General features: G+C 42.1%; 1 protein-coding gene across 1 annotated transcript; it reads left to right on the top strand.

The window, feature by feature from the left end:
• Window positions 1-1,446: 1,446 nt before the first annotated feature.
• Window positions 1,447-1,928, top strand: LOC308423187 (growth-regulated alpha protein; the record flags this gene model as incomplete). The annotated part of the gene is made up of 3 exons (XM_080919825.1): window positions 1,447-1,522; window positions 1,611-1,734; window positions 1,844-1,928. 3 exons carry the CDS (start codon window positions 1,447-1,449, stop codon window positions 1,926-1,928), a joined length of 285 nt encoding a protein of 94 aa, XP_080775951.1.
• Between the last annotated feature and the right edge of the window lie 24,347 nt (window positions 1,929-26,275).

Raw genomic sequence — 26,275 nt, forward strand, 5'->3', positions numbered from 1 at the left:
TTAGTCCTATTCTGGGCACCCCACCTTTATGACCTCATGTATACCGGATTGCCTTCCCAAGTCCCAGTTGCTAATACTATCCAATCGGAGCTTAAGGCTTTGACATGGCTGAGGGGACCCATCATTCAACCTGTTGCCAATGCAGATGTAAATCACCTTCATCCAGGGGTGTTTGCAGACACTTAAATAGCACCTAGCACCGGATGCTAACACATCTCATCTTAGTATCAGCTCTCTGAGGCAAATGCTACTATAGGCCTTTTTTGCAGACGAGAAACATAAACTACTCAAGGTTGGAGAGGCAGAGTACCTCCAGGTAAAGGGTTTCTTCTATCTGATGCCTCTGGGTCTCCCTCACAGAGGCACAGAATCAATGGGTGTTCAGCTAGGATCTCCATTCAAATACTAACAAGGCCAAAAAAGAGAAAGAAAACAAATAGCAACAAAGAACTGGAAACTGAAGGCTGCAGTCAGGGACAGATTCTGAAATGGTATAAATAATAATAATAATAATAATAATAATAATTTTGAAGACTCGGTTTTACAATACAGACAGATTCAGATAGCATGAAAATAGTTGTGCCAGTACACTAAGAGTTAGGTAAAGCCATAGTCCTTTGCAGTTAAACTGGTGCTTGTGACATCTGTACCCTTTTATATCTAGGGGCCCTCTCCTCAGCCCAGAAAAAACCCCACAGCTTTCCTGTGGACTTTCCTTAGTCAAAACAAAAGATGACCTACACAGCGGAGTAGGATGCTTCGGGAACCAAACCGGGAATTCGGGAAGTTCCAGAGTTCAAAAAACAAAGAAGAGATTGATTGCTACAGCATTCCAAAATAAACGGGGACCTAACCTTGGCAAAGATCTTTCTCCTCACCCTTTTCACATGCCTCCCTGGTTAAAAGGAAAAAAAAATCAGCTGTGATTTACCACAAAAACAGTAGGCAAAAGCAGAAGTCCTCGCGTGGGTATTTTTAAAGAATGCTTTAATCTGAGACATGAACGGAATCTGCAAAACTCAAATGACAAGAGAAACTTCCATCCTAAAAATCACTGTAGTACCAAGTGGAGTCCTAGGTGGCGTGGCGCCCACGTGCACGTAACGCGTGTGACCCACCTCGCCCTGTGCACTGGGGACTGTGAAGTCTCACCACTGTCCCCGAGCCGTCACTTGTCCAGCGAAGCACGTCACTCCCTCCCCTTTGGGGCTTTGGGGCAAAAAGCAAAATTCCCAGATTCCAATCCATGAGAGAGGAGCAAGGGGAGGAGCGATGTCCTTTCCGGTTGTGGGGAAACACCCTGTGCTCCGGGAATTTCCCTGGCCGGGAGCTCTGGAGTTTCGAGCATAAAAGGGGCTAGCGGGAGCCCTAGAGCTCCAGATCACGAATCAGATCCTCAAACCAGCTCCAGCACTCCAGACTCCAGCCACACTCCAACACAGCACCATGGCCCCAGCCACCCGCTCGCTTCTCTGTGCAGCGCTCTTGCTGCTGCTGCTGGCCACCAGCCGCCAAGCCACCGGTAGGTCTAGGCACTGCTATGTGGGGAGAACGGACCTCCGGTGGGCGCAGCCCTCCACAGTCTGCTGACCCAGTGTCTTCTCCCACAGGGGCGCCCATCGCCAATGAGCTACGCTGTCAGTGCCTGCAGACCCTGTCTGGGATTCACCTCAAGAACATCCAGAGCTTGAAGGTGATGACCCCAGGACCCCACTGCACCCAAACTGAAGTCATGTGAGTATATCTCCGCAGCTTCTGCCACTTCCAGAGTCGCCCAAACCCTCCTGCACCCCACACTCTTCCTAGGGGAACTTCCTCATGTGGGTCGTTCTTCTCTCTGCAGAGCCACACTCAAGAATGGTCGCGAGGCTTGTCTTGATCCTGAAGCCCCCATGGTTCAGAAGATTGTCCAAAAGATGCTAAAGTGAGTTGTGACTTGTGTTTGTACCTGAGACTAGAGTTAAGCATGGGAATAGTGGCATCTGACCCTTGGCATCTGGACGTCAGAAAGTTGTGGTTATTTTGGTAATTGACCTTAATTTGAGATCATTAATTGGTCCTGATGTTAGAGATGCTAAAGAACTGTTTCCTGCTTGGCCATCAACACATCAAAACCCCTATGCAAATGGATGGCAACGTGTGTCCCTATAAGTAGAAGTGGCCAGGGGCCTATAAAGTTTAAGGGCTGGAAAAAACCAGGATCCTTGACAAAGCATACCCCTGAGCCTTCTTTATCAGTGAGATTTCGCTGAGTTCAAGGCTAAGGTCTCCGTGAATGTCACATAATTTCAGGTGTACAGAACTCTGGGTGCATGTGTAGACATGTAGAACATGGGTCTAGAGCCTCAAGATCTGGGATAAAGAGAAGAAAGGCTTTGATGACTATTTGTAACGATGATTCTTTTTCTGACTGCAGGGGGGTCCCCAAGTAATGGAGAAAGAAGACAGACTGTTCTGATGGCACCTGTCCGGTGAAGGCTGGCTTCTGACAACACTAGTTTTACACATCTTACAATTTCCTTTGATGCTCCTATTTATTTATGTATTTATTTATTTCCACAAAGTGTGTGGTTTTGATTTTACATTAATATTTAACGGTGTGGATGCGTCTCATCAATGGTGTAGCTCAGCTCCAACTGTTCGGTTTAAAGCTGATGGGCTTAAAATATCTCGTTAAATTAATATTTATCTGGAGACCATGAGTGTCAACCGCTGTGCTAGAAGGTGTTGTGTGGGAAGAAGGGCAGAGTGAAAGCTTGTGATCATGCTCCGTGTTAGGTGAGGAAGTATGAGAGACCATGTTTATATGTTTTAACAAGAATGTCAGTTATTTATTGAAAGTCCTCTTTCATGTTATATGGTCAACATTGCTGTGTTGAAGCTTCCCTTGGACATTTTATGTCTAGTTGGTAGGGCATAATGCCCTTTTATATTCATCAGCCAATGTTTCTCCGTCTCTCAGGACAGAGGAACTCAAAGGACTGTTACAAATGAAGTAAAAATAAAAGTTTTATTTAAAGAAATAGCATGGGTGCTTTTTGCTTTATTCTTCTTGACATTGTGGTTTACAGTTAACCCTGTACCTGTGCTGGCTGGAATTTCTTACAGCTTGCTTACTTGAGAAGGAACATTTGGTTCCTGAACAAAACAACCTATGCTTCCCCCAACCTTCCTGGTAATTCTAGCTTTATAAAAAAGAATGGCTATATTCTACACTGACCAATTTTCTATTCAAAACTAGTTCCATTATTATTTTTTTAAAAAACTTTATTGTTTTCTTTAATTTTGAGAGAAGGGTCACGCAGTGCTGTCTTAGCTTTGACTCTCGGTCTTCCAGCTTCAGGCTCCCTGAATGTCAGGATTACAGTCACTCAGGGTGCACACACCTGGCTCTAAAGCTCTTGACAAACTCCTGAAGTCTTATAAACAATAACAACCCTTTTGGTATGTGGGTCTTCCAAACAGTGCAATTATCTTTCCCTTTTATTGAGGCCAGTGGCTAGAGGTAGAAAACTGGGTTCTTTCTGTGGACTTTAAAGCTCTGTGTTAACGAAAATGCTAATAGAAGCAGTGACTTACATGGATAAGCACACACTGTGGGGAAAATGGGTGGTTTAAGGAAGCAGAATGACAGCCAATGAGAGGTACAGGTTCAGAGTATGCCCTGTTTTATCCATGGTTAATATATTAAGGAGAATTGTAACCAGGCAAGCATTTACATTGCAAGGTTGAAAAAGATAAGAGAAAGTTTAGAATTTAAAAAGATATGAAAGGTAGATAAAATAGAATAAAAGAAATGACCTCAACCATACATGCAAAAACCTGAAGAAATAACCTGGGAATTCGACAGAAAACTTCCTGAAGGTCAGGAGTAATTTCTCAGTCTGTGGTACCCCGAGCTAGACTGCTGACTTGCTTCCGTAGAAGACCTGAAAAAAGCAATGAATTGGGTTAAGTTTGCAAGCCCCAAACTGTACAACACTGGTCAGGGCTTTTGAGTAACTGTGGTGCAGCCTGAGAGGAAAGGGGACAGGAAAGAAAAAGGCTCATCTTCCACATGATCCAAAATCCCAGTGCAAGAGAGCAGCTCACCTGAGGGAAAACAAGACAGAACCATAAATTAACACAGATCGGAGAAGACAGAGAGACATGAGAGCCAGGCACAATGCCTGTGATATACTGAAGTCCAGAGTTGGGAAAAGACAAGGCTGAGTTTAGTAAACAGCAGTGCAGTGGGACCAGTCTCTTGGTTTTGATAAATACTCTGTAACTATGTAACATATCAGCAATGCAAGACACAGAATGAAAATTCAGACAGAAAATTTCCCGCATATAAATATTTTCTAAGTCTAAAATTATTCTTAATTTAAATTTCAAATTTTCAGCATGATTTTGGAAAATGTACAGTAAATAAAACAATTAGGTGACAGGTTTATACAACTGTAATAAAGTCACAAGAAACTTAGATGGAACTAACAAATGACTCCGTACAAAGCTGGAGAGGTATCTCAGTGGTTAGAGCACTGACTGCTCTTCCAGAGGACCTGAGTTCAAATCCCAGCAACCACATGGTGGCTCACAACCATCTGTAATGGGATCTGATGCTACGGTTTATTTATAAAAGTAAAAATGGGGTCCAGAGCTAAACAGAGAATTCATGACAGAGGGATCTTGAAGAGCCAAAAAGCATGTAAGTAAATGTTCAAAGTCCTTAGTCATCAGGGAAATGAAAAGCAAGACGACCTCGGGATTTCACCTCACACCAGTCAGAATGACTAGGATCAAAACCTCAGGTTACACACCTTGTGTGCTGGTGGCACACATCTATAGTGTCTGTGCTTAAAGGGTCTGCAATGGAGACTTAGAAACCTTCGCAGACTACGTGAAATTGTCTTTAAAAAAAAGAATTAAAGATGAATGCCACTGTATGGTTAATGCTGGCCCTAACTATATAATTCATCTACCGTGAATTATATCTGTGTATTTTATCAGCACAGCTGCCTCATTAACTTCCTACTAGACAAAGACTCTAACTTTATCTTTACCTCAGTTCCTAATAGGGAAGGTAGTGAAATATTGCTAAAAGTACGAAAAGGTTGAAAAGTCAGAGTTAGCTTGACTGACATCTCTAGGCAGCTTGTCTGTGATTGCGTAAATCACTGTGGGTTTGTTGTTGTTGTTGTTGTTTTATGGTTTGCTGTTTTGCTTTGCTTTGTTTTAAGAGTGCACAGGAAACTTTTTCTACAGGAGGCTTCATATTGGCCTTGAAGAATGTATTCAACATAGAAAATGTTAAAATGTTACAGAAACACACCCTGGTTATCCCTTTTTTATAAGGATGTTGCTTTTCTTGTTGAAATAGATGTGACCATGCCCTGTGCATGCTTACTGTGGTTAATAACTCATCCCTTAGCTTCCTAAATTTGCTTTCACAACGCCAGAGTCATCTTGATTTTTCCTATGTAGCTAAAGCCTCTAGCATGATAAAAGAATCACCATAGAGACACGTCCTTGTTCCTTATGCTTATTTTAGAAACAGTTTTGTCAATCTTGGAGTTCCCATATTTCTTAGGTTGCATTATAGGAATGCAATGTAATTCAATTATGTGATACTACCTCCAAAAAAGGCTTTAATTTTTTTTAAGGAAACGGAAACACATAGGTTTATATATATTAAGAGTCATTTTATCACACCGTCTTGGAATATGTTCCAGACCAAATATATTAGATTAGTATTAGTTATTGCTTAGTATTAATTAAAATGAATTTAAATAATTACAAACTATTGAAAGCATAAAACATACTTACTACAATAATGATAATAATAATAACAAACTAGGTGTATTAGTGGATAGAAGTATTCTACATGGAAAAGAATTCTTCCTTTTCTGTTTTACTTTATTCATCTTTTGCATTTTCTGAAATCAATGGGAGGAGAGGCCTTTGGTCCCATGGAGGCTCGTTTTCCCAGTGTAGGAAAACACCAAGCTGCTGAGGTGGAGAGGGTGGTTGGGAGAGGGAGCACCTCCATGCAGGCAATGGGAGGGGGTGAGGATGGGATTATGGGAAAGGGATAACTTCTGAAATGTAAATGCAGAGAATTTCCAATAAAAAAGTTTTGGGAAAAAATAAATGCTTTTGATTTTAATATTCATCATCACTTTTTTCTGTCTTGTAATTTGAACAATGAAAACCTCCCAGCCTTCTCATCCTCCTCAGGATAGACAGTGTATCAACTTTACAGCTTGACATTATGCAAATTGGCCATGGAAACAGTTTGAATAACAGCTTCCCAGTGGAAGCAACATCCAGAGGAATTGACAAGATTCTAAAGGTCAAGTGCCCCTCTTCCTGCACACAGGCTAAGAAGAAGATCAAGAATTAGGGGCAGACTGGGTCTCTAAGGAGGACATGCCTTGGGGGGAAAAGATCAAAACAAAACAAATGAAACAAAAGAAAACACTCTCTCACCTTAAGTGTCCTAATGGACCTAAGAGAAGGGTAAGCAGTGGGAAGGCAGACCACAGAAAATGCTGCCCGCCTCTCCACAGAGAATCTCTGAACCCAGGCACCACATTCTCAAGACTGAAAAAGAAAGGGGAAAGTTACTAAACACTAGCCAATGTTTTCCAGTTTGTTTTCTTGGGAGGGAAAGGAAGTATGGAATGGCATAAAACTCTAAAGGAAGCTCTGATCTCTTCTGGAGGAGGAACTATGAAATTTTATATGAAACAATGACATTTGCAGCTAATTTAAGGAATGCTATAATGAGAAAATTGTGTGTGTGTGGGGGGTGGGTGTAAAGCAGAAGTCAACACCATGCCTAGCTTTAACGTGGGTGCAGGGAAACCAGACTCGGGGTCTCACACTTAAATAGCACATACTTTGCTTACATAACCTTCTCCCTATTCCTGGAGAATATTTTTTCCTTAAGACTATTGGCATACAGCAAGTCTCAGCATGTACCAACAATACTCAACAATTATCTTTCTTTTATTTGTCCTTTCCAATAACTGTGTCAAGATCTAATGAAATCCACCCCCTAAGAGGAAGTATCTGGACAACGGAATTTGGAATAAATGAGTAATTTGTATTCATCGAGGAGCTATATGCTGAAAAATTAAAATTGAATCCCTAAGAATGAATTATGGGTTTCAGTTCTTTTTATCTTGTTTTATCCCACATTTCACATATTTTTTCCTGCAACAAAACAAATCAAGTGAATAATTAGTAGAATTATGAATATGTTACTTGGTAGTCTCAAAAAGCGAAGTATCTCGTTTAACTACAAGGCAAAATACAAGTGAGCTTTGTTTCAAAAGATTAAATTTATCTCATTATACATTCAAAATAAAGCTGGAAAACATTACAAACAAGCATGCCTCAGGAAGTTCAGCTCTGTGACAGGAAAGGGTTCTTTAGGGGACAGTCTCAGGTGTGCTGATTTACTGAGTCCTGGCCAAGAGCCTCACTGAATAAGGGTCGTGGTTCATGCAGGACCTTGATCTCTTTAGTCTCAACTCACAAAGGACCCAGGGGAGGGAACTAGACTGTCATCTTTTGCTGCCTCCACTAAGCCTATGCTCCTTTCAGACCTGCTTGCTGTGTCCTCTCCCTCCAGAAGGTCCCCTGCCTCTGAGAGTTATCTCCTTTCCCTGAAAACTTTTTTGATATTGTCCCCTGGGTAAGCATGTCTGACTGGAGTAGGTGTAGCTTTTCTACAAACACTATGGGAGTGTTTCACGGAGCTGTATCTCATCTGTTGGGGTTTTGTGTCTTCTGCCTCAGGTATGTGTCTTCCCAATTAAAGGAGAGGTCAAGGGTCATAGGCTCTCCTAACTCTCTATGTGTCTGAGGCACCTAACTAACTTCATCCTTACTTTAAAAATCTAGAGAGCTTGTATTGAAAAACCCGAGAGAAAGGAAGAAAGGAAGTGTGAAATCAAGCTGAAATGTCCCTCATAATAGAGTATCTGTCGGTACGCTGAATGGGTAGCACACACCTCCACGGTGAAGTGAACCGATTGAAAACATTTTTTCTCTCTGGGACACCAACAGACAGGTGCGAGGTGGGCAGAAGGCAGAACTTCCAAGTTCTTCTACCTGGTGACTGTTCTCAGTCACTCAGTCACTCAGGATAGGTGGCTTTTCTCTCTCCTGGCTCAGCTTCAAGCAGCCTCTCCCAGGCACTGGCTGAACTCCAAGGTTCTCAGTTGAGAGCTGCAACACAGCAGGAAGTAAGGTCCTGTTTTGTTTTTTTAAGAAAAAATAATTTTCTGACAAAAAGGACTAGAGGGAATTTTTGTGACTTGCACATGGTTATGTCATTTGCCTACTGGCAAGCTTACCAAGGCCTCTACAATGTTTAGGCTCAGACACAAAGGACTGGCAATGCTCCTTCTGTCAGCTTCCTCCCAAAGCTGTGTCATTGGTCACTTGTCTTGAGCCCAGACTGGGAAGAAAGGACTGGAGTCCTGTCTTCCGAAGAGTAGTTGGGGCTCTGCCATCAATGGTCAACAGGAAAATGCTTAAATCAGGCATAAAGGACAAACATGTTAGAGATGTACTCATCTAGGGATGCTTTAGTCGTTTTTTATTATACGCAGGTGAGTACTTACCTAAATGCATACACAGGCACCACAAAGGCTAGTTCTAGGGCACTGGATTCCCCAGAACCAGCGTTACAGAGTCAGCTGCCATGTGGGTGTTGAAAACCAAACCCGAGTCCGCTGAATGAGCAGCAAGGGCTCTTAACTGCTGAGTCATCTCTCCATCTCAGAGTCGAGGGATTTAACGCATCATAATGATGCCATTATTGTTCCCTCAACCGGATTTATTCATAATTCAGGAAGCACTCATTGCAAGAGGGCTTGCAGTTGAGACATCCTGATCGCTGCTGGCAAGTGGGGAAAGCGGCATCGACCACAAGGCTATCCTGCGGCTTCCTCTACGCTTAGGACCAGCACAGCTCTGGACTATCGATCACGTTGTCCTCATTAAAATGGAAAGATGTAATGAATACAGTAAAAGATGGAGGAATTACAAATCAGTGTTTAGTGGTGACTTCATTCCCTCCAAATTGGTGTCAAAGTCTGGGCCCAAACTTGTAATTTTATTCATACAAAATGTAACGGGCCAATGGTACTTAACACTTCCAGAAAAAATTGAATTATTTTAGTATAATGGCATTTCTCTCTTTAAAGTTTCAAAATCAGCAAGTCAAAGGTTACTGTTGTTTGACTCTACAGTTACTGGTATATTTTCAGCAATTACTCTTTTTTCAAGCATTTTATGCTTTGGAGACCACTGTAGAAACCCCGTGCTCTATTCTCTTCTCTCTGAGTATTTCTTATTTCTTTATGTCAACGTATCAGATTGCATCTGGAAATCCCAACAGCAGATATTTTCTGTTTTCCACTATCATAAAGAGACGAACGGGCTGACCAGCATCCTGCTAATACGAAAGGCAAATCTTTCAGTTATTAAAACCTGATAAAGTGGTCAAATTAAATCCACAGAAGTCTGTGAGCCTTATCTAGGCAGATAAAAACCAAATAAAATGCCTATGAATAAAATGCCTCTTAGAAACTTCAATTTCTACCAGCTTCAATTTTGAAGAGAATGTATATTAAATTATTTGGGGGGGGGAGAACAAAGCGCACACATTTGTTAAATTAAATACACCACATTTATTCTACAAATGTAAATTCTTACTGTGAGCACAACACCCAGACAGGTTATACCCCTTCACCAACTTTAAACGTTAGGAAAGCCGAAATTGAGCCATGAGATACAAACATTAAAAAAAAAAAAAATTCTTCTAAACCTATGAATCGCTTATCTCAGAAAACATCTAATTATTTATAAAGTTTTCTAATAATTGAGATGACTATGTTCACTTTAGTAGTTTTAGTTATGAAAACTAATTAAATTAGGCAGGAAACTCATCTAAATTCTTTTGCTTCTTGAGACATAGTTTCATTATACAGCCCCCATCACCTGGAGCTATCAGATTGTCTGCCTCTGTCTGCTAAGTGCTGGGAATAAACATGTGGGCCATCAATCCCTGCTCCAACTTATCCCCTATGACAGAAAAGACTAGTAGAAAATTATTTTGTTTTTCAAGGATTTTATTTGTAGGTGAGTTTTGTTTTAGTAATATAGAAGTAAAAACAAATTTTGTTTGTTTTTTATTTTAGGATTTAATATACACTGAGCCTTTACAAAAATTAACGTGAATTCATCTTAACATTTTGTGATAGTTAGTAGCACGTGGGAAATAGAAAAACAGAGCTTCAGTCGCTGGTGGCACAGCATTTTCTATCTCGGTATCTATCACACACTTTTCTGAAAACATGGCCCTCAGAGAGCTGTACTCAGACCCACAACTATCTCTAAGTTGTGTGTTGTGTGACCAAGAATCAAAACCCAGGATGAGGGGGGAAAAACGAGCTAGTGAAAGACAAAGGCTACAGCTGAGTGTCACAATAGTTTGTCACCATCAGTGAAAGCACAGTAGGATCCTCTAGTGGAGAAATCAAATCACCCACCAGGACGCGAAAGGATGTATACAGTGGGAGAAAAACAACATTTGTCTCGATAACGGGGAGGGGGAGCAGGAGGAGGGGAGGGGGGAGGAAGAAGGAGAGGGACAGAATGAGATTGTTATCTGGCATTTACAGGTTTTTGCTAGACCGACAGGTGAAGGGCGCTACCTCCTCTAGGTGTCAGCACTGACTGGCAAGTAGACTGTCCCCTGGAGAGCCCTTGTCTCCTCCACCAGGAGACCACATCTCTGTTTCCAGAATTCATGAAAATGTGGTGTTCACCGGCACACCGGAGCCTCGGAAGTCCCAGAATTTCACAGAGGAAGTAAATGAGATTACAACACTTTGTCCTAGGTTAAACATGAGTTAAGCTTTTGACACATCTTTTCCCCCCAAGCCCGATAGAAGGATATGACAAAAAATGTGATTTACTCGTGCTCGGTACACAGCAGGAACAAAGCACTCTTATGTACAGCCTGGGATGACTGTATTTCAAGAGTGTACTTACTCAGACGTGAATACATCTTCATCTAGAATTATCTATGAGTATGTAAACAACAGAGGCGCACCCCTCCCCCGTCACCGCGTGCGCGCGCGAACACACACCTTAATTTCTCCAGTCCTAATGACTAAAGTTCCCCAAACTGTTAAGTCTCCACTGATGACATCGCTTAGTGACCACTGTCCTTTAGCAGGTGGTCACCTCAGCGCAGAGATCACTTCCTTCCTCTTGAGGGTTTGAGGTAGGACATCCCAGGGTCCCATGGGGGAAGGGCAGGGAAGTAGGATGAGGTAGGCAGCACAGGCGCCAGTGTCCCCAACCACTCAGCTCGGGGCGGGGCGCTGTCCTTTTTCCTGATGCGGGGACCCTGAGCTCAGGGAATTTCCCTGGTCCCCGGGACTTTTCCAGCCATCATGCATAAAAGCAGCTCACAGAATCTCAGAGCCCCAGACTGCACCTCAGTGCCTCTAGCAAACTCCTGCGCTCCAGACTCCAGCCACACTCCAGCCCAGCGCCATGGCCCCTCCCACCTGCCGGCTCCTCACTGCTGCGCTGGTCCTGCTGCTCCTGCTGCTGGCCACCAACCACCAGGGTACACTTGGGACCCGAGGCTGATGTTCCTGGAGGAGCCTCTGGTGGGCACAGCCACCCCCAGCCCTCTGACCCAGTGTTTTCTCCTACAGGGGCTGTTGTGGCCAGTGAGCTGCGCTGTCAATGCCTGAGCACCCTACCAAGGGTTGACTTCAAGAACATCCAGAGCTTGAAGGTGACGCCCCCGGGACCCCACTGCACCCAGACAGAAGTCATGTGAGTGTCTCCCTGAGTACCCTCTACCTTGCCAGAGTTGCCCAGACCCTCCTGCCGCCCCATGCTCACCCCAGCTGAACCTCAAACCTCATGACTTATAATGATCCCCGCATCTCTCTGCAGAGCCACTCTGAAGGATGGTCAACAAGTTTGTCTCAACCCGGAAGCCCCCTTGGTTCAGAGGCTCATCCAGAAGATACTGAACAAGTGAGTGGTGATCTGTGCTTACACCTGACAGGAGAGTTGGCTAGAGACTTGGTATCTGATTTCTGAACACTACAGCGGGGGTAGTCAACGTTAACTGCAGTTCGGGGACCTGGATTATTAGTATTATTATAAGTGAGAAGTTTGTCTTGTGATCATCAATTTGAATTCGATCAAAAGTCCTTCTCTAATGGATGGTCGCTATTCATGTCTAAGAATTAATTGGCTAGTGCTGTTGTAAAGATACTTCGCCCTGCCCTTTCCACGCCTTTGAGCTGTAAAGCCTAACTCCTGGTTTTGGTTAGGGTGACCTCTGAGGCTTCCTGATGAACTGGGGTTTGCAGTGAGACCACTTGAAAATAAAATCAGGTGTGACCGCTCCCTCTTTCCCTATGTTATGTGAGGCAGTACTGGGTGCTGATCTCATTCACAACGTGACAGAAGCCGTGCCTGTACATTTTCAATCTTAGCATCCTTTGGAAAGTTTGAAGCTAGCACAACTGTAACCCCAGCTAGTTACCAGTGTGATTTCGACGCACCCAGAGTGTTTACTGCCAGATAGCACAACCATGGCTTAGGTAACAGGTCCCTGGTGGGGGCTAGAGATGGTCCAGGATCAAGTTGAAAGAAGAGGTCTCTGCAGTCAGCTGTCCAAATACCCACTAACAGCAACCTCTTCCCCATCACAGAGGCAAGGCTAACTGACCTGGGAAGGAATGTGAGCTGCTTGTTGTACCTCAGCGGGAAGAATACAAGCGAAAAGACACAAAAAGTACTGGGGAAGCCTGATGTGCCTCGCTGTCTGAGAGTTTATCTATTTATTTATATATGTATTTATTTATTTATTCCCAATGCCCGGGTGCTATGTTTATTATGATATTTAAGGAGATGTGTTTGCTAATTCACTGCAATATCTTAAAGGTCGTTTTAATATGTTAAAACTCATTTTAATAAGGTTTGATGTGTTCAAAGTTATTTTTCTTATGTAGTTGGAAGGTGATGCATTTTAAAATCTATTTATTCATTACTTTCTGGGGGAGGGTGAGATGGGTAGTAACCACACCCACACTGTGATAGATAGGGTTGAGGGCAAACATGCAGTCAGATCCCTTTCAAGGCACCGAGAAGAGCGGAGCAGCTGTTTATACCTCAGTTTCCCCACGATGTGTACGACATTGGTGGTGGTGAATTTTCAATGTAATGTTGTAAATATCCCTTGGACATTTTATGTCTTTCCTTGTAAGGCACAGTGCCTTGTTTAGCAATTATTTTGTCATACTTTCTCCTGTCCTGAAGTAGAGACATTTATTTATTTCTGTACTTTTACAAGTAACAAAAAATAAATAAACTTTCATTAAAAAAAATCCTGTGCTTAAGTTTGTTTTATATGCCTCAATTTTTGTTGTTGTTCTTTTTTCCATAGTATGGAAGGTGTCAGGAAGGCAAAAGAAACCATCTTTCCCACAGGGACAGCTACTAGCTGGAGCCTCCCATGTTTCTGTCAAAGGCACATTTGATTAATGCCCTTTCAAAGCCCATGGGGGATTTGTCTGAAAGATCCCCTCTTTGACGTATGTTTTCCACTAGGAACAGCTTGAGGTCCAACACTAGCACAATGGTTTGTGGAAGTTTTAACTAGTGTTTTAAAACTTCTCACTTAAATTACTTTCCTAATCTTTTGCTTATTTGTGGTTTTTATAAACATGTTTTGCTGTCCCTCCTAATGAGGTTGTTCAGATCTGCAGTGATGTGACCCGTCCTTCTTCAGAACTCAGTTTGTGCAATGAAGACAATGCTTAAAAGACCCAGAGACTGAGCACTGCATCAGTGTGAGAGAACACCGTGAGGGGTTTCTCCTGACCTTCAGGGAGAGATGGTTTAATTTCCTATACTGGTTTTGTGTCAACTTGACCACTGCTGAGTTATCACAGAGAAAGGAGCCTCAGTTGAGGAAACGCCTCCATGAGATCCAGCTGTAAGGCATTTTCTCAACTAGTGATCAAGGGTGGGAGGGCCCAGCCCATTGTGGGTGGTGCCATCCCTGGGCTGGTAGACCTGGGTTCTATAAGAAAGCAGGCTGAGCAAACCAGGGGAAGCAAGCCAGTAAGTTACATCCCTCCATGGCCTCTGCATCAGCTCCTGCTTCCTGACCTGCTTGGGTTCCAGTCCTGACTTCCTTTGGTGATGAACAGCAATGTGGAAGTGTCAGCTGAATAAACCCTTTCCTCCCCAACTTGCTTCTTGGTCATGATGTTTGTGCAGGAATAGAAACCCTGACTAAGACAAATTGGTACCAGTATAGTAAGGTATTCCTGTGACAACCTGACCATGTTTGGGGGGTGGGGGAACTGTGGAAGGACTTTGGAACTTTGAGCTAGAAGAGCCATTGGCATATTAAGAACTCTGTGGGATGTTCAATAGGAGATTGGAAGATAATGTTGAGAACAGTGCAGAAGATGGAGGCCTGGCTTCTGAAATTTCAGAGGAAAGATTAAAGACTCCTTGATCAGGGCTGTTGCTGCTTTGATTGTGAAGATTCTGTGGTTTTGTTTAGCTGGGGCTGAAGAATCAGCTGTGATTAACAAGATACCAGGACTACTAAAGCAAAACCTTAGCATTACTGGGACTAATGCTGGTCAGCTGGAGCTGGGAGATTAGTAGTGATTTCTTAATCACTACTAATGATTAAGAGACCAGCATCATTGAGGTTAAATCTTCTGGAAAGTGTTTTCTGAGAGCATAAAGAGGATGTGTTTCAGAGATGGCCAGGGTTATATCTTGTGCTGTGGCTGCACTTGGTAATGTGTAAGAGTCACCCAGGTGGTACTGGTTTTGAAGGAATGAAGGGGTCATGGAGAGCAGCTGAGGCTCAGCACTGTGAGAGGCCATGGAAGGCCATTGGTGAAGGTGCATCCTCAGTGGCAATTAGTGCCCCAGGACTGACAGTGTTTTGGAGATGCCAGTACCATGACATGACCACCAAGAACGGCAGCAACAGTCGAGAACAGGCATCTGGAGCCTAGAAGACAAAGTGTGTGCTACAAAGGGCAGAGCTGGAGAAGTGACCCAAGCCCTTGGAGGAGCCTAGGAGTTTGTAAGTGAATTCCCAGACATTGGATGGTTAGAGATTGATTTTGTTTTTTATTGTGACTATGCCCTGATTTTTTCCCTCTTGAAGGAAGAAGTGGAGCCCACAGTTAAGAGGCTTTGAACTGAAAGAAGACTTTGAATTTTAAAAGGGATTGGATATTTTAAAGGAGTTGAAATTTTAATATGTAAGATTTCATAAAGATTGGGACACTTAACGTTATTTAGATCTTGGGGATGAATAAGAAAGTAAGGGTTGAGGCTTAATATGATGTGTTTGTGTGTCAAGTTGACAAGGGGTCAATTATACTGGCTGGTTTTTTGTCAACTTGACACAAGCTGGAGTTATCACACAGAAAGGAACCTCAGTTGAGGAAATGCCTCCATGAGATCCAGCTGTAAGGCATTTTCTCAACTAGTGATCAAGGTGGGAGGGCCCAGCCCACTGTGGGTGGTGCCATCCCTGGGCTGGTAGACCTGGGTTCTATAAGAAAGCAGGCTGAGCAAGCCAGGGGAAGCAAGCCAGTAAGTGACATCCCTCCATGGCCTCTGCATCAGCTCCTGCTTTCTGACCTGCGTGGGTTCCAGGCCTGACTTCCTCTGGTGATGAAGCAATGTGAAAGTGTAAGCTGAATAAACCCTTTCTTTCCTCCCCAACTTGCTTCATTGTCCTGATGTTTTTGCAGGAATAGAAGCCCTGACTAAGACATTTCCCGAAATGCAATGCTTTTCTAATGTCACCAAATTCTAATGCTCTCTAAGCATGTCAGTTTTAATGTAAGCTTCCCAGGTGGACCGACACACATGGAACCTCCAGAACAGAAACACAGGTTGACCTGAGGTGAGGACCGGAGCAGAGCTGTGGTAACACCCTCCAAACCTGAACAGAAAGAAAGGGAGTGTATGTATGTGGAGATAGAAAGAGAAGGAGAGAAATAGAGGGAGAGGGAGGGGGGAGAAGGAGAAAGGGAGAGGGGAGAGAGGGTAGAGACAGACAGAGATAAAGAGACACAGAGAGACAGAGACAGAGAAAAAGAGACAGACAGACAGAGAGACAGAGATAGAGACAGAGAAAAAGAGACAGATACAGAAAGAGACAGAGGCAGAAAGAAACAGAAAGACAGAGAAAGAGAAAGAGTGAAGAGAGACAGAGGCAAAGAGAGACAGAGATAGAGAAAAAGACAGAGACAGAAAGAGGTGATTCACTGGGACGTGTCCCTGGGCCATCAATGCTGGAGTATACACTGAGGTACAGCTTGAAGGTCATAGGTTGCCTGGTGGTCTGGCACTTATTAATAGTATAACTCCTTATGCCCTTCCAGACACCGTTACTGTTCCTTTTCCATACTCCCCATTTTCTGCATTTATTTCCCTGAACTTCCCTATTAGAAAATTCACCACCCCCATTTTCCTGTCAGATCACTTGTTCCAGACTAAATTCACGTATTTACACAAAACTGAATGGAAGGGGACATGATCTTCTCAATTCTATTAATCTGGTTTCTTCTTATAGCAAAGGTATGTTAAATATGGAATAACTGAGACATTTAACAAGACAGTGGAATTGTAGCTCATAACTCATGTTTTGTAATTCTACTTTAAGTACATGAAAAGAGCAGATAGATCTAGTCAAATGCAAATTATTTCCATATTTTGAATTCCATTGTCCTGACAGCCTACACACAAAGAGTGGATTTAATTGATCGGGTTATAAGGAAGGACATAAAAAGAAAGACCACTGCAGCATGCTGAGACTTGCTTTGTACAAACTTGGATTATTCTCAAAGGGAAAACAAAACAAAAACAAAACAAAACAAAACAAAACAAAAAAAAAAAAAACTGTCTCTAGAAATAGAGAGGTGGCTGAGTCAGCAAAATTTCTGCCACACAAGCATGAGACCCTGAGTCTGGATTCCCTGCACCCACTTAAAAATGGGCATGTGTTAATTTCTGCCACACACACACACACACACACACACACACACAATTTTCTCATTACAGCACTCTTTAAATTAACTGCCAATATCAGTTTCCTATAAAATTTCATAGTTCCTCCTCTAGAGAAGTTCATGACTTTATTCAGAGTTTTATTGCATCCCATTCTTCCTTTCCCTCTCAAATAAAACAAACTGGAACAAAACCTCCACTACTTCTTTATTGACAAATGTCTGATAACTTTTTCCTTTCTTTTTGAGAACGTGGTACCTGAGTTCATCAGGGCTGCCTGTGGAGAGTCGGAGAACGCCCTCTGCTGTCCTTGTGTGCTCTTGTGTAGTTTACCCATTTATTATGTCCACTGGAACACTGGTAGAAGACAGCGTCTAGCTGTGGAGAGTTCTTGTTTCCTCTCTCTTTTGAGACACAGCCTTTTTAGAGACCTAGGCTGGTCCCAACTCTTGATCCCTCCCACCCCCATATCAGTCTACAAAAGGCTGGGGTTCCAGGCTTGAGATGACATTTGGCTTTGACTGAAAGAGAACCCGGAAGATACTAGAATTAAAGTGGGGCATCCAGGCGGGTTGCCAAGCACCAAAATCCATGTAGAGGTGGAAAAACTCCAACTACCTAGTAGTTCTGACTACAAGATCTGTTTGTTAGATTTTTCTTACTAGGAGTACTGGTGGTAATGTTCCTACAGTTCAATACAGACTGTTTGGTAAATGATTGAATTATTATATTCAACTGAGATCTCATGTCTAATTATTATATTAATAAAGTTTCTCTGAATTGGAGTGGTTTTGCTTTTGCTGTGTTTTAGACAGAGTGTCTCTATGTCAGCCTGGCCTGGAGCTTGCTATGTGGACCATGCTGGCCTCGAACTCTCAGAGATCCACCTCTGCCTGAAGCAATTGTTTCAGACTCACATGACTTGTTATCTTGGTGACATTAAGAACCTTAGGAATGGCCAACAGCATTCCACAGTCATTATTTGATAAATGTGTATTAATTAATATACTAGCAAATAATTAGATTTTGGCAAATTCTCCATGATAATTTATCTTAATGTTGAGTTTTTAGTTCAACACGGGGGCCAGTTAGGTTGATTTTAAAGGCTCACTAGTGTTAGGCAATGTGACTACTGTCATTAGTTCGCACAGCGAAACTTGTGGGAATGAGTGCACTGTCACATGTTGAAGCCTATGGATTCTTCTTCCTTGTTTATTGAAAATGTACAATTGACACCTGGAAGCTTTCACTGTAGCCGCAAAGAAGTTAAAGAATTGGGAACCACACAGCAGAAACAAGGATGTCCGACAGTGTTTTCCGAATGGGAATGCCAACTACCTAACCGGAGTATGGGAGACTGCCGGAGAGCAAGGGTGTGACTTAGAAAGCACAGGGTTCATTTGAAGGTGGATGGGCATCCACTGTGCCTTAGTTAGCATCTTACTGATGTGATAAAACACCCACAAATACAACTTGGGGTTCATTCTGCCTTGCAGTGGGGCTGCCCTGGCACAGGAGCTTGAGGGAGTTCTGCAGGCTTTATACACAGTCAGGCATCAGAGAGTGGCTGACTAATGCTGCAGTTCCGTACCTTCTCCCTTTCCCAAACCCTTTTAAGAGATTTCTCCCACAGAATGTTGCTGTCCATGCTGAGGGTGGGTTTCTCTGCTCTCTCAAGCCTTTCTGTAAACCAGTGTCATAAACACAACGGGGACTTAGGTTTCCACGGTGATTCTAATTTCCATCAAGTTGATGATGAAGATCAACAATTACACACAATAAGCGCACACATGCAGAAAGTCATGTGGTTATGTGAATAATCTATAGACTATAGACTATTTGTAGTTCTTTCACACATATGTAAGAGAATATTTAAAAGATACAGCATGTTTTGCTGGATTTGAGTTTTGTTGTTTGTTTTTCTACTCACTCACTTCTGTGTGTGGGCAGATGAGAACCACGGAGCACACGTGGGACTCAGAAGATGTCATTCAGGACTCAGTTTTCTCCCAGACTGTAGTTTCCTTCCGGGGATCAAATCAGATCATCAGACTGGATGGAAGCCCTTGGTCCACTGAGCCATTACACATTCCTGTTTACAAACTTTGTAATTCCATAATAATACGGATGCAAAAAATGTAAAATACAGACCATAGGAAAATCTACTTTTATACTTATACTAAGGCATCTATAAAGCATTTGTATATTCACATGCATATTAAAATCCACACACATTTATAATATGTACTGTTCTAGGAACATTAACAAAACTAACCGCATGCACACTTCCATTACCAAGACAGAGAACTTCACTGGGATTCTCACCATGGCTCAGCCCCTCCTCCACCCTGAGTGTCACACTTCCTCCCTGAAGTCCATGTGTTACATGTGTCACTAAGGGTAACCTGTCACTGAACTTTCAAACAGGTCTCTTGTTTTATCTTTGAACTTCAGATTCATAAGATGATGCTTTATAGACGAGAGTTTGGTGTAACATTTCGTCAACTGTATGTGCACTTCATACAAAAACTCTCCATTTTGTAGAATTTCATATCAGCTTATGTTTGATTCACCAAGGGCTAGACATTTTAGTTGCTTATAGTTTGGCTGAAATTCAAATTTTTTGGTTTTTCAGTTATATTTATTATAGGGAACCAAGAATATGCATACGGAAATGGGATTCCTGGTTATGAGGTGCTAATTATCACGTCATTTTCAAGTCATGGAGTCCGAGCAAGTGATACTACAAACAACGAAAAGTGGTCCATGAGCGTTCCTCTTCTGCCACCTGCTGGTCATTGTCACTCACTGTCACAGTCAGACTGCTGACCACTGAATGCATGCAGTAATTACTGGTCTCTGTGGGTTTTTTTCCTTCTTACAAATGCATTTTCTAATAACGATATGTGAATATAGTTTCATGTACTTATGGAAAATTTGAATATAGCAGTTTAGAATTAGATTATATTTAATTTATAGATTAGTTTAAAGAGAGCTCGTTGCTGGACCTTTTAAAATATTAAGTCATTTTATAATATTCATATAGCCTGTGAAATCAGATCCTTAAATTCTTTAAATAATGTTTAAAAGATTTTCTTCTTGTATATCTCTTCTCAAACTTGTGTCTATAAACTTCTGTGGCTTTTATTTGAATGTTGTGGGTAGTGTCTTTCAGATGCACTTCCTGACGCTTGAAGTGTCATTTTTATATCCATTGGTATTGTAATGATGTACTCAGTTGCTACTTTGAACTTTCTTCATAAACCGTTAAGGCATATGTCAGCAATGGCAGATTCATTTTCTCACACTCACTGAACCGTTATCTAGCTTTACTGTGCTGGTGAGATGTTCCAGTGCAGTGCATATTTGAACTGCTGTTTGGCTCTCAACAAACCTAAACATTTCACCTTCACCCCATGTGTGTAGTTGTAAGAATATAGTGTGTTTTTGTCTTTAATACTGTGAAGTCACACAACCTGTATTGTTCTTATTCTCATCGCTACTATTGTTGCTGTTACTATTATTATTAATCACCATTGTGATAATTATCATTATTATTACTATTCATACTCCTGGTTCATTGCTGCCAAGTCTACACCCAATGAACCTCACAAATCCTGGGGGATGAGGAAAAACTTGATTCTTTGTGAAGAGCAGTTGAAATGCCAGAACTAATGTTTTAAAATCCTTAAAAAATTCAGAAATCTCTGTTTATGGTTTGGACTATCAATTCTGCTACTCTCTGGTCAGAAGACATCTAGGATGGGCTAAGGCAGAAAGGTGGCTTTCTTGGAAGTGACACACCTTTCTTTTCATTCTCTGTGATGATCGAGTTCTGAGAAGCAGGGTCCCAAAGAGACTTCATCTTAGGATTGCTTCTTGTCAATAATAAGCCTTTTCTGCCATTATTAAAGTAATATAATAATCTCTGTGCATTAGCCTAGCCTGTTGGGCAGACTTCCTGCAGAGTGATATAAAGATCAACTTTCACGCATTAATGCTGTTTAATTAATGATTCTATAGAATTCCTGATTTGACTCAAATATCTTAGGAAAAAAAGTTTTAAGAAGTGATTTTAATTGTTTTACAAGAAAGATGTACCAAAGTGAGAATTAAAGAATAGAATTTGCCTGCTCTTGATAACAGCATGTCAAGGCTGCATAGTCAGAAATACAATGAGCTTTCATAATTATACTAAAGAAATAGCTCGGGACGAATTTATATTCAAGGAAGAATATTTAGGTCCAAGGATGAAAGCACAGGTGTGCAGTATGTTAAAGCAAGGCCATGTAAAAGATGTTACCTTTAATTTATAATGAGTTTACAGAATGAAATGCTGGTTTGAACTTGCTATTGATTTCCTGTTATTCCTTTTTTTATGTAACATTTTGTCCATGAGGTAATTCTTTCTTACATAGAGAACACTTTGTACTAAGGATATGAAAGGCTGAAAGCAATAAGGAAAGGGGGTGTGGCCATCTTCCATTTCACCCAGTGTGTGTGTGTGTGTGTGTGTGTGTGTGTGTGTGTGTGAGTGACATCTTTCCTTCCCCTTTCTCTCTGGGTTAGAAAAGAGTGAAGGAGCTCCCTGGCCAGGGGGAGGCTTTTGGCTGACTCACCAAATAAAAGGGAGGCTGAACAATGAATCTCGTACTGAATTCTCCACTGCTGTACCGTGGTGTTAATTGCCAGAGAATTGTATAGTAAGTTTATAAAGTAAATACGAGTTAGGTTTTCCAGAGCTTAATGCAGCACCGAACAGTTAAACATTAGGAGGACAGAGATCATGATGCTCTGTGCCACTTCGGGCAGACTCTGTGTACTCTCAAATAATAACTGAGGGCCCGTTAAGAGTATAAAACAAACAAACAAAAAGCAAGAAGAACTGTCAGAGACAATGTTAAATAGCATGTAGAAAAAGTTCTGTGACAGCAACTTTGGAAAATGCTGTGTAAGCAACCAAACCTAGCATATAACTTTATATAGCTTTATATAAAGTAACACATGGTTGCTGGACAGTTTGTTACAAACCATCCCTATCTTAAATTAAAGTGGTATTAGTGAGAAGTGATAAATACAGAAACACCAAGAGAACATCATATCATAAATTAGGCTGACAATGCAACATCTGAAGCAAATTTATTTTGAACGTAAATATAGTTGTTGAAAACAATAATGCAGTTTCTTTAAGCATTTAAACCCGAACAGTTTCCTTTTTGGAGTTCACATACAGAAATGGAAATTATTATAGAGGCTCCGATGACTGTATGGCAAATAGTGACCATAGGGAAGATTTAAACACGGCAAATGTTGTTTTAAAAATTACAGTAGGATAAGTTTCTGCACACATCAGGTTAAAAATGAGAATCAAGACACTATCCAATATTTCAACGACCAAGCTGAAGCTGAGCCAGTTACTTGACCTTTAGAGAAACCAGGATTGGTGCATGTGTGTCAAATTTCAAATACAGTAGCGGTTGAGATGCATCAACCAAAAAAGAGGGACAGTTAAACATATGCCACGTATCTTTGAGGTCAATGAACTATCAACAGGCTCGCTTGGCAAGTGTCTGTGGCTGGACACTCAACCAGGCGGGAGCACACGAATGAGGTGGCTCATTCATGTCATGACTGGAAGACATGAATGAAGAGACGTATTCATTTCACAGCCAGGCGTAAAGCCAGGAAAGAATGTAGATTTATGTTAAGGCGATACATGATTGGACATGAGAGAGATGGGGGAAAGGTCGAGGAGTGGAAGTGGAGGAGGAGAGAGGGATGGGAGGAACAAAGATGGAAGCAGATGTTTATGTTTCTTTCTGAGCATCTCTTCATAAACAAGGTTATAATAAATGTTTTATAAGGAATGGAACTGTACAAGATCTTTAGACTTATGAAGGTTAGCAAATTATGTAATGCCTGTTGGATCGGAGTAGTTTGGTGTGTTCTTTGATGTGAATACTTGATTGAGTTCAGAAGGTGTACTGAAGGAACACATAAAGCCCGACACAGAGTTGGGATGTCTTAGGATTTGGTGATAACACACCAAGGGGAAGTTAGTGAAAACAACATTCCAGGGTGGTTGTGTCCACGCGGGACAGAAGTAGCAAAGGGGCAGCGGAGTGAGCCGCATGGAAGTTCCACGGTCTAGAGTGCCAAGTGCTATGGGGACCGCATGTGTGTGCTCGGCTCTGCACCAGATGTGTCTGCATCTGCGGAGTGAGACCATGGGGGCAGATAAAAGGTTCTTTAATATTTACAACAACAGCAGCAAAAGTTCAGAGTCTTGCAATCTTATTTGGGAGATTAAAAACTTCTCATTAGGCCCCACTTTCTAAAGGCTTCACCACCTTCCCACAGTATTATGGGCTGGGGACTATATGCCTTTCACACATGAGGCTTTTGAAAACCTTTATCCAAGCCAAGGTTGAGAGATAATGGTCAAATTCCCCAAACAGTTCTGTCTCAGTTGGCATGAGAGTAATGTTCTTTCTGTTTGAGTGAAGTCCTAAGGTAATGGAAGAGATCCATTGTTAGCTCTTCAGCTGTTTTCTGTGCTCTGTGCAGATGTATAAGCTAAAAACCGTCAATGGCCAAGTAAGTAGCTTTTGCGTTTGGACAAAGTTTTCAGGTCTCTCTGTATCCACAAAACCAATCATGTTTTTGTAGTTGTAAATATTAATAAATAAAAGTCACCAAGCACCAGGTCATGCTACCCCCTGGTACCCTCTGTCTCCAGTAGTCTCTATGCCTCCATGGCTAGCCCCATCAGTGGCTGTCCATCTAGTTCAATGGTGGGTCGCTGCCACCACACCAGTACCATGCAGAGACTGCCTATCTCCAGGATCTCTGCTCACATTCCCAGTAACCCGGTCAAATCAAAACTCCAGAGGCTTGTAATTTATCATTGAGATTTATATCAGTAAATTCTCACTCCACAAAACGACAACACAATAAACTCAGAGCCAATTGAAATGATATAAACTGCCCACCTAGATAAGATAAATTGCCCTGTAATAATCCAACCCTTATAAGATATTCATTGCTACCTGTGACAGTTTAAAGCCACATGAGTCTGGGTCATCCTTCTCCTCCTCCATCTTGGTTTCTTCTTCTTTTCCTCCTCCTACCTCTCTCGCTTCTCAAAACTTCTGTGCCCGCCTTTCTTTTTTCACTGCCCAATCACGGGCCTCTTCCTTCACTGCCCAATCACGGGCCTCTTCCTTCACTGCCCAATCACGGGCCTCTTCCTTCACTGCCCAATCACAGGCCTCTTCCTTCACTGCCCAATCATGGCCTCTTTCTTCACTGCCCAATCACGGTCCTTGCCGTACCTTGTGCCTGCATTCACCTGCATATAGACATCAACCCACACTTTTATTTCTCAAAACCTTTGTTCTCGTTCATGCAGTGAAGTTTTGGCCAATTTAAGAGTTAAAACTGAAGTTTACTGACACTACTGACATACATTGTAATTTTACTCCTCATTGCTTCCATTCCTCAGAGATGGAATTTTCCTTGTTAGATAATACACAAAACGTCTACTTTATATTCGAGTGATTAGGGCCATACATTTTATGTGATGTGGTAGACTGTTGAGAGTGACCAATGCTATATTTTCCCCACTAAGCTATAGGTGAGCTTCTTATTCAGACCAACATGTAGGTCACATGCAAATTGAATATCAATATATTGAATAAGCTAAATTTAAAATATTTCTCTATTGGAGGAAACCCTATATCTACAACCTACTGTTGTTCAAAATAGGTTTCAAACAGCCATCAAATCCCTGGCGCAGAGGACATGGGCGTAGGCCTTGAGGCAAAGGCTGAAGTGCATGTGTTAAGGAAGAGCAGGGAAGGCCATAGGCAAGGGCACAGCAGCATGGGGATGGAGAGACCCTTACAAATGTCACAGTTAAGCCAGCTCTCCTGTTCCTCTGGGCCATCACCTGAGCCCACGCTGCTGCACACTGTCAGGGGAAGGTCTTCCATGGCCACCACAGATAAAGCATCCCCTGCCCTCATCACATAGTGGATCATCAGACCACAAACAGCAATCTCCTATGGGCCAGTGTTCAAGGCAAGAATAATGGGCCTAGTTAATTAAGTCTCGACCTTTCTTTTTAAAAATATTCATTTTTTATGTATGTGTGTACACTGTAGCTGTCAGACACACTAGAAGAAGTCACTGGATCCCAGTACAGATGGTTGTGAGCCACCATGTGGTTGCTGGGATTTGAACTCAGGATCATTTGGAAGAGCAGTCAGTGCTCTAACCACTGAGCCATCTCTCAGGTACCAAGTCTCAACCGTCCAATGTGTGATCCTTTAATACAGTCCCTCATGCTGTGGTGATCTCCGGCCATAAAATGATTTTCCTTGCCACTTCACAACTGTGATTTTGCCACTGCGGTGAACTGTAAGTAAACACCCGTGCTCTCTGAAGGCCTTAGGTGAGCCCCGTAAAAGGGTCTTTCAACCTTCCAAAGGGGTCACAGATTGAGACTCACTGGGTACAAACACAATTTTATAACTGAATTGATCTGAATATCTGGATTTACTCATGGTCATTGTAACAAAATCAGTGTTGTGATGGCGTAAAGACCGATATAAAACCAACAGAACAAAAGGTCCAGAAGCAGGTCATCTAATTTTTGATAAAAAAAAAAAAAATTGCCAACAGCATGTGGGAGAAAAGATGACATCTATATCAAATAATGCTTGAAAAATTGGAATATATGCACATTGAAGAATAAACCTACACACTTAACTCTCTGTTAAAACACACACACACACACACACACACACACACACACACACACACAGTGGATTAAAGACCTTAATGCACAAACAGAAACAGGGTTTGGTGGATAGTCAAATGTTTGTTGTTCAAACATTGGGTGGTGAGTCCAGATCTCTAGAGCCCATTTAAAGCTGGACATAGTGGTATGTTTTGGCTCTTTGTATATTTAGGGTACAAGTTCACAACAAGTAATTTGCAAACACCCCACCCACACTGCAATTTTTTTCCTTGGCTTTTCATTCTCTTAACAGATTTTTCCTCCTACAACAGAAATTTTTAAAATCTTTTACAACGGCGGGAGAGATGTCTCAGTGGTTAAGAGCACTGACTGCTCTTCTAAAGATCCCGAGTTCAACTCCCAGCGACCACATGGTGG

Source organism: Micromys minutus, assembly GCF_963924665.1.
Source record: "Micromys minutus genome assembly, chromosome: 1".
Taxonomy (NCBI): Eukaryota; Metazoa; Chordata; class Mammalia; order Rodentia; family Muridae; genus Micromys; species Micromys minutus.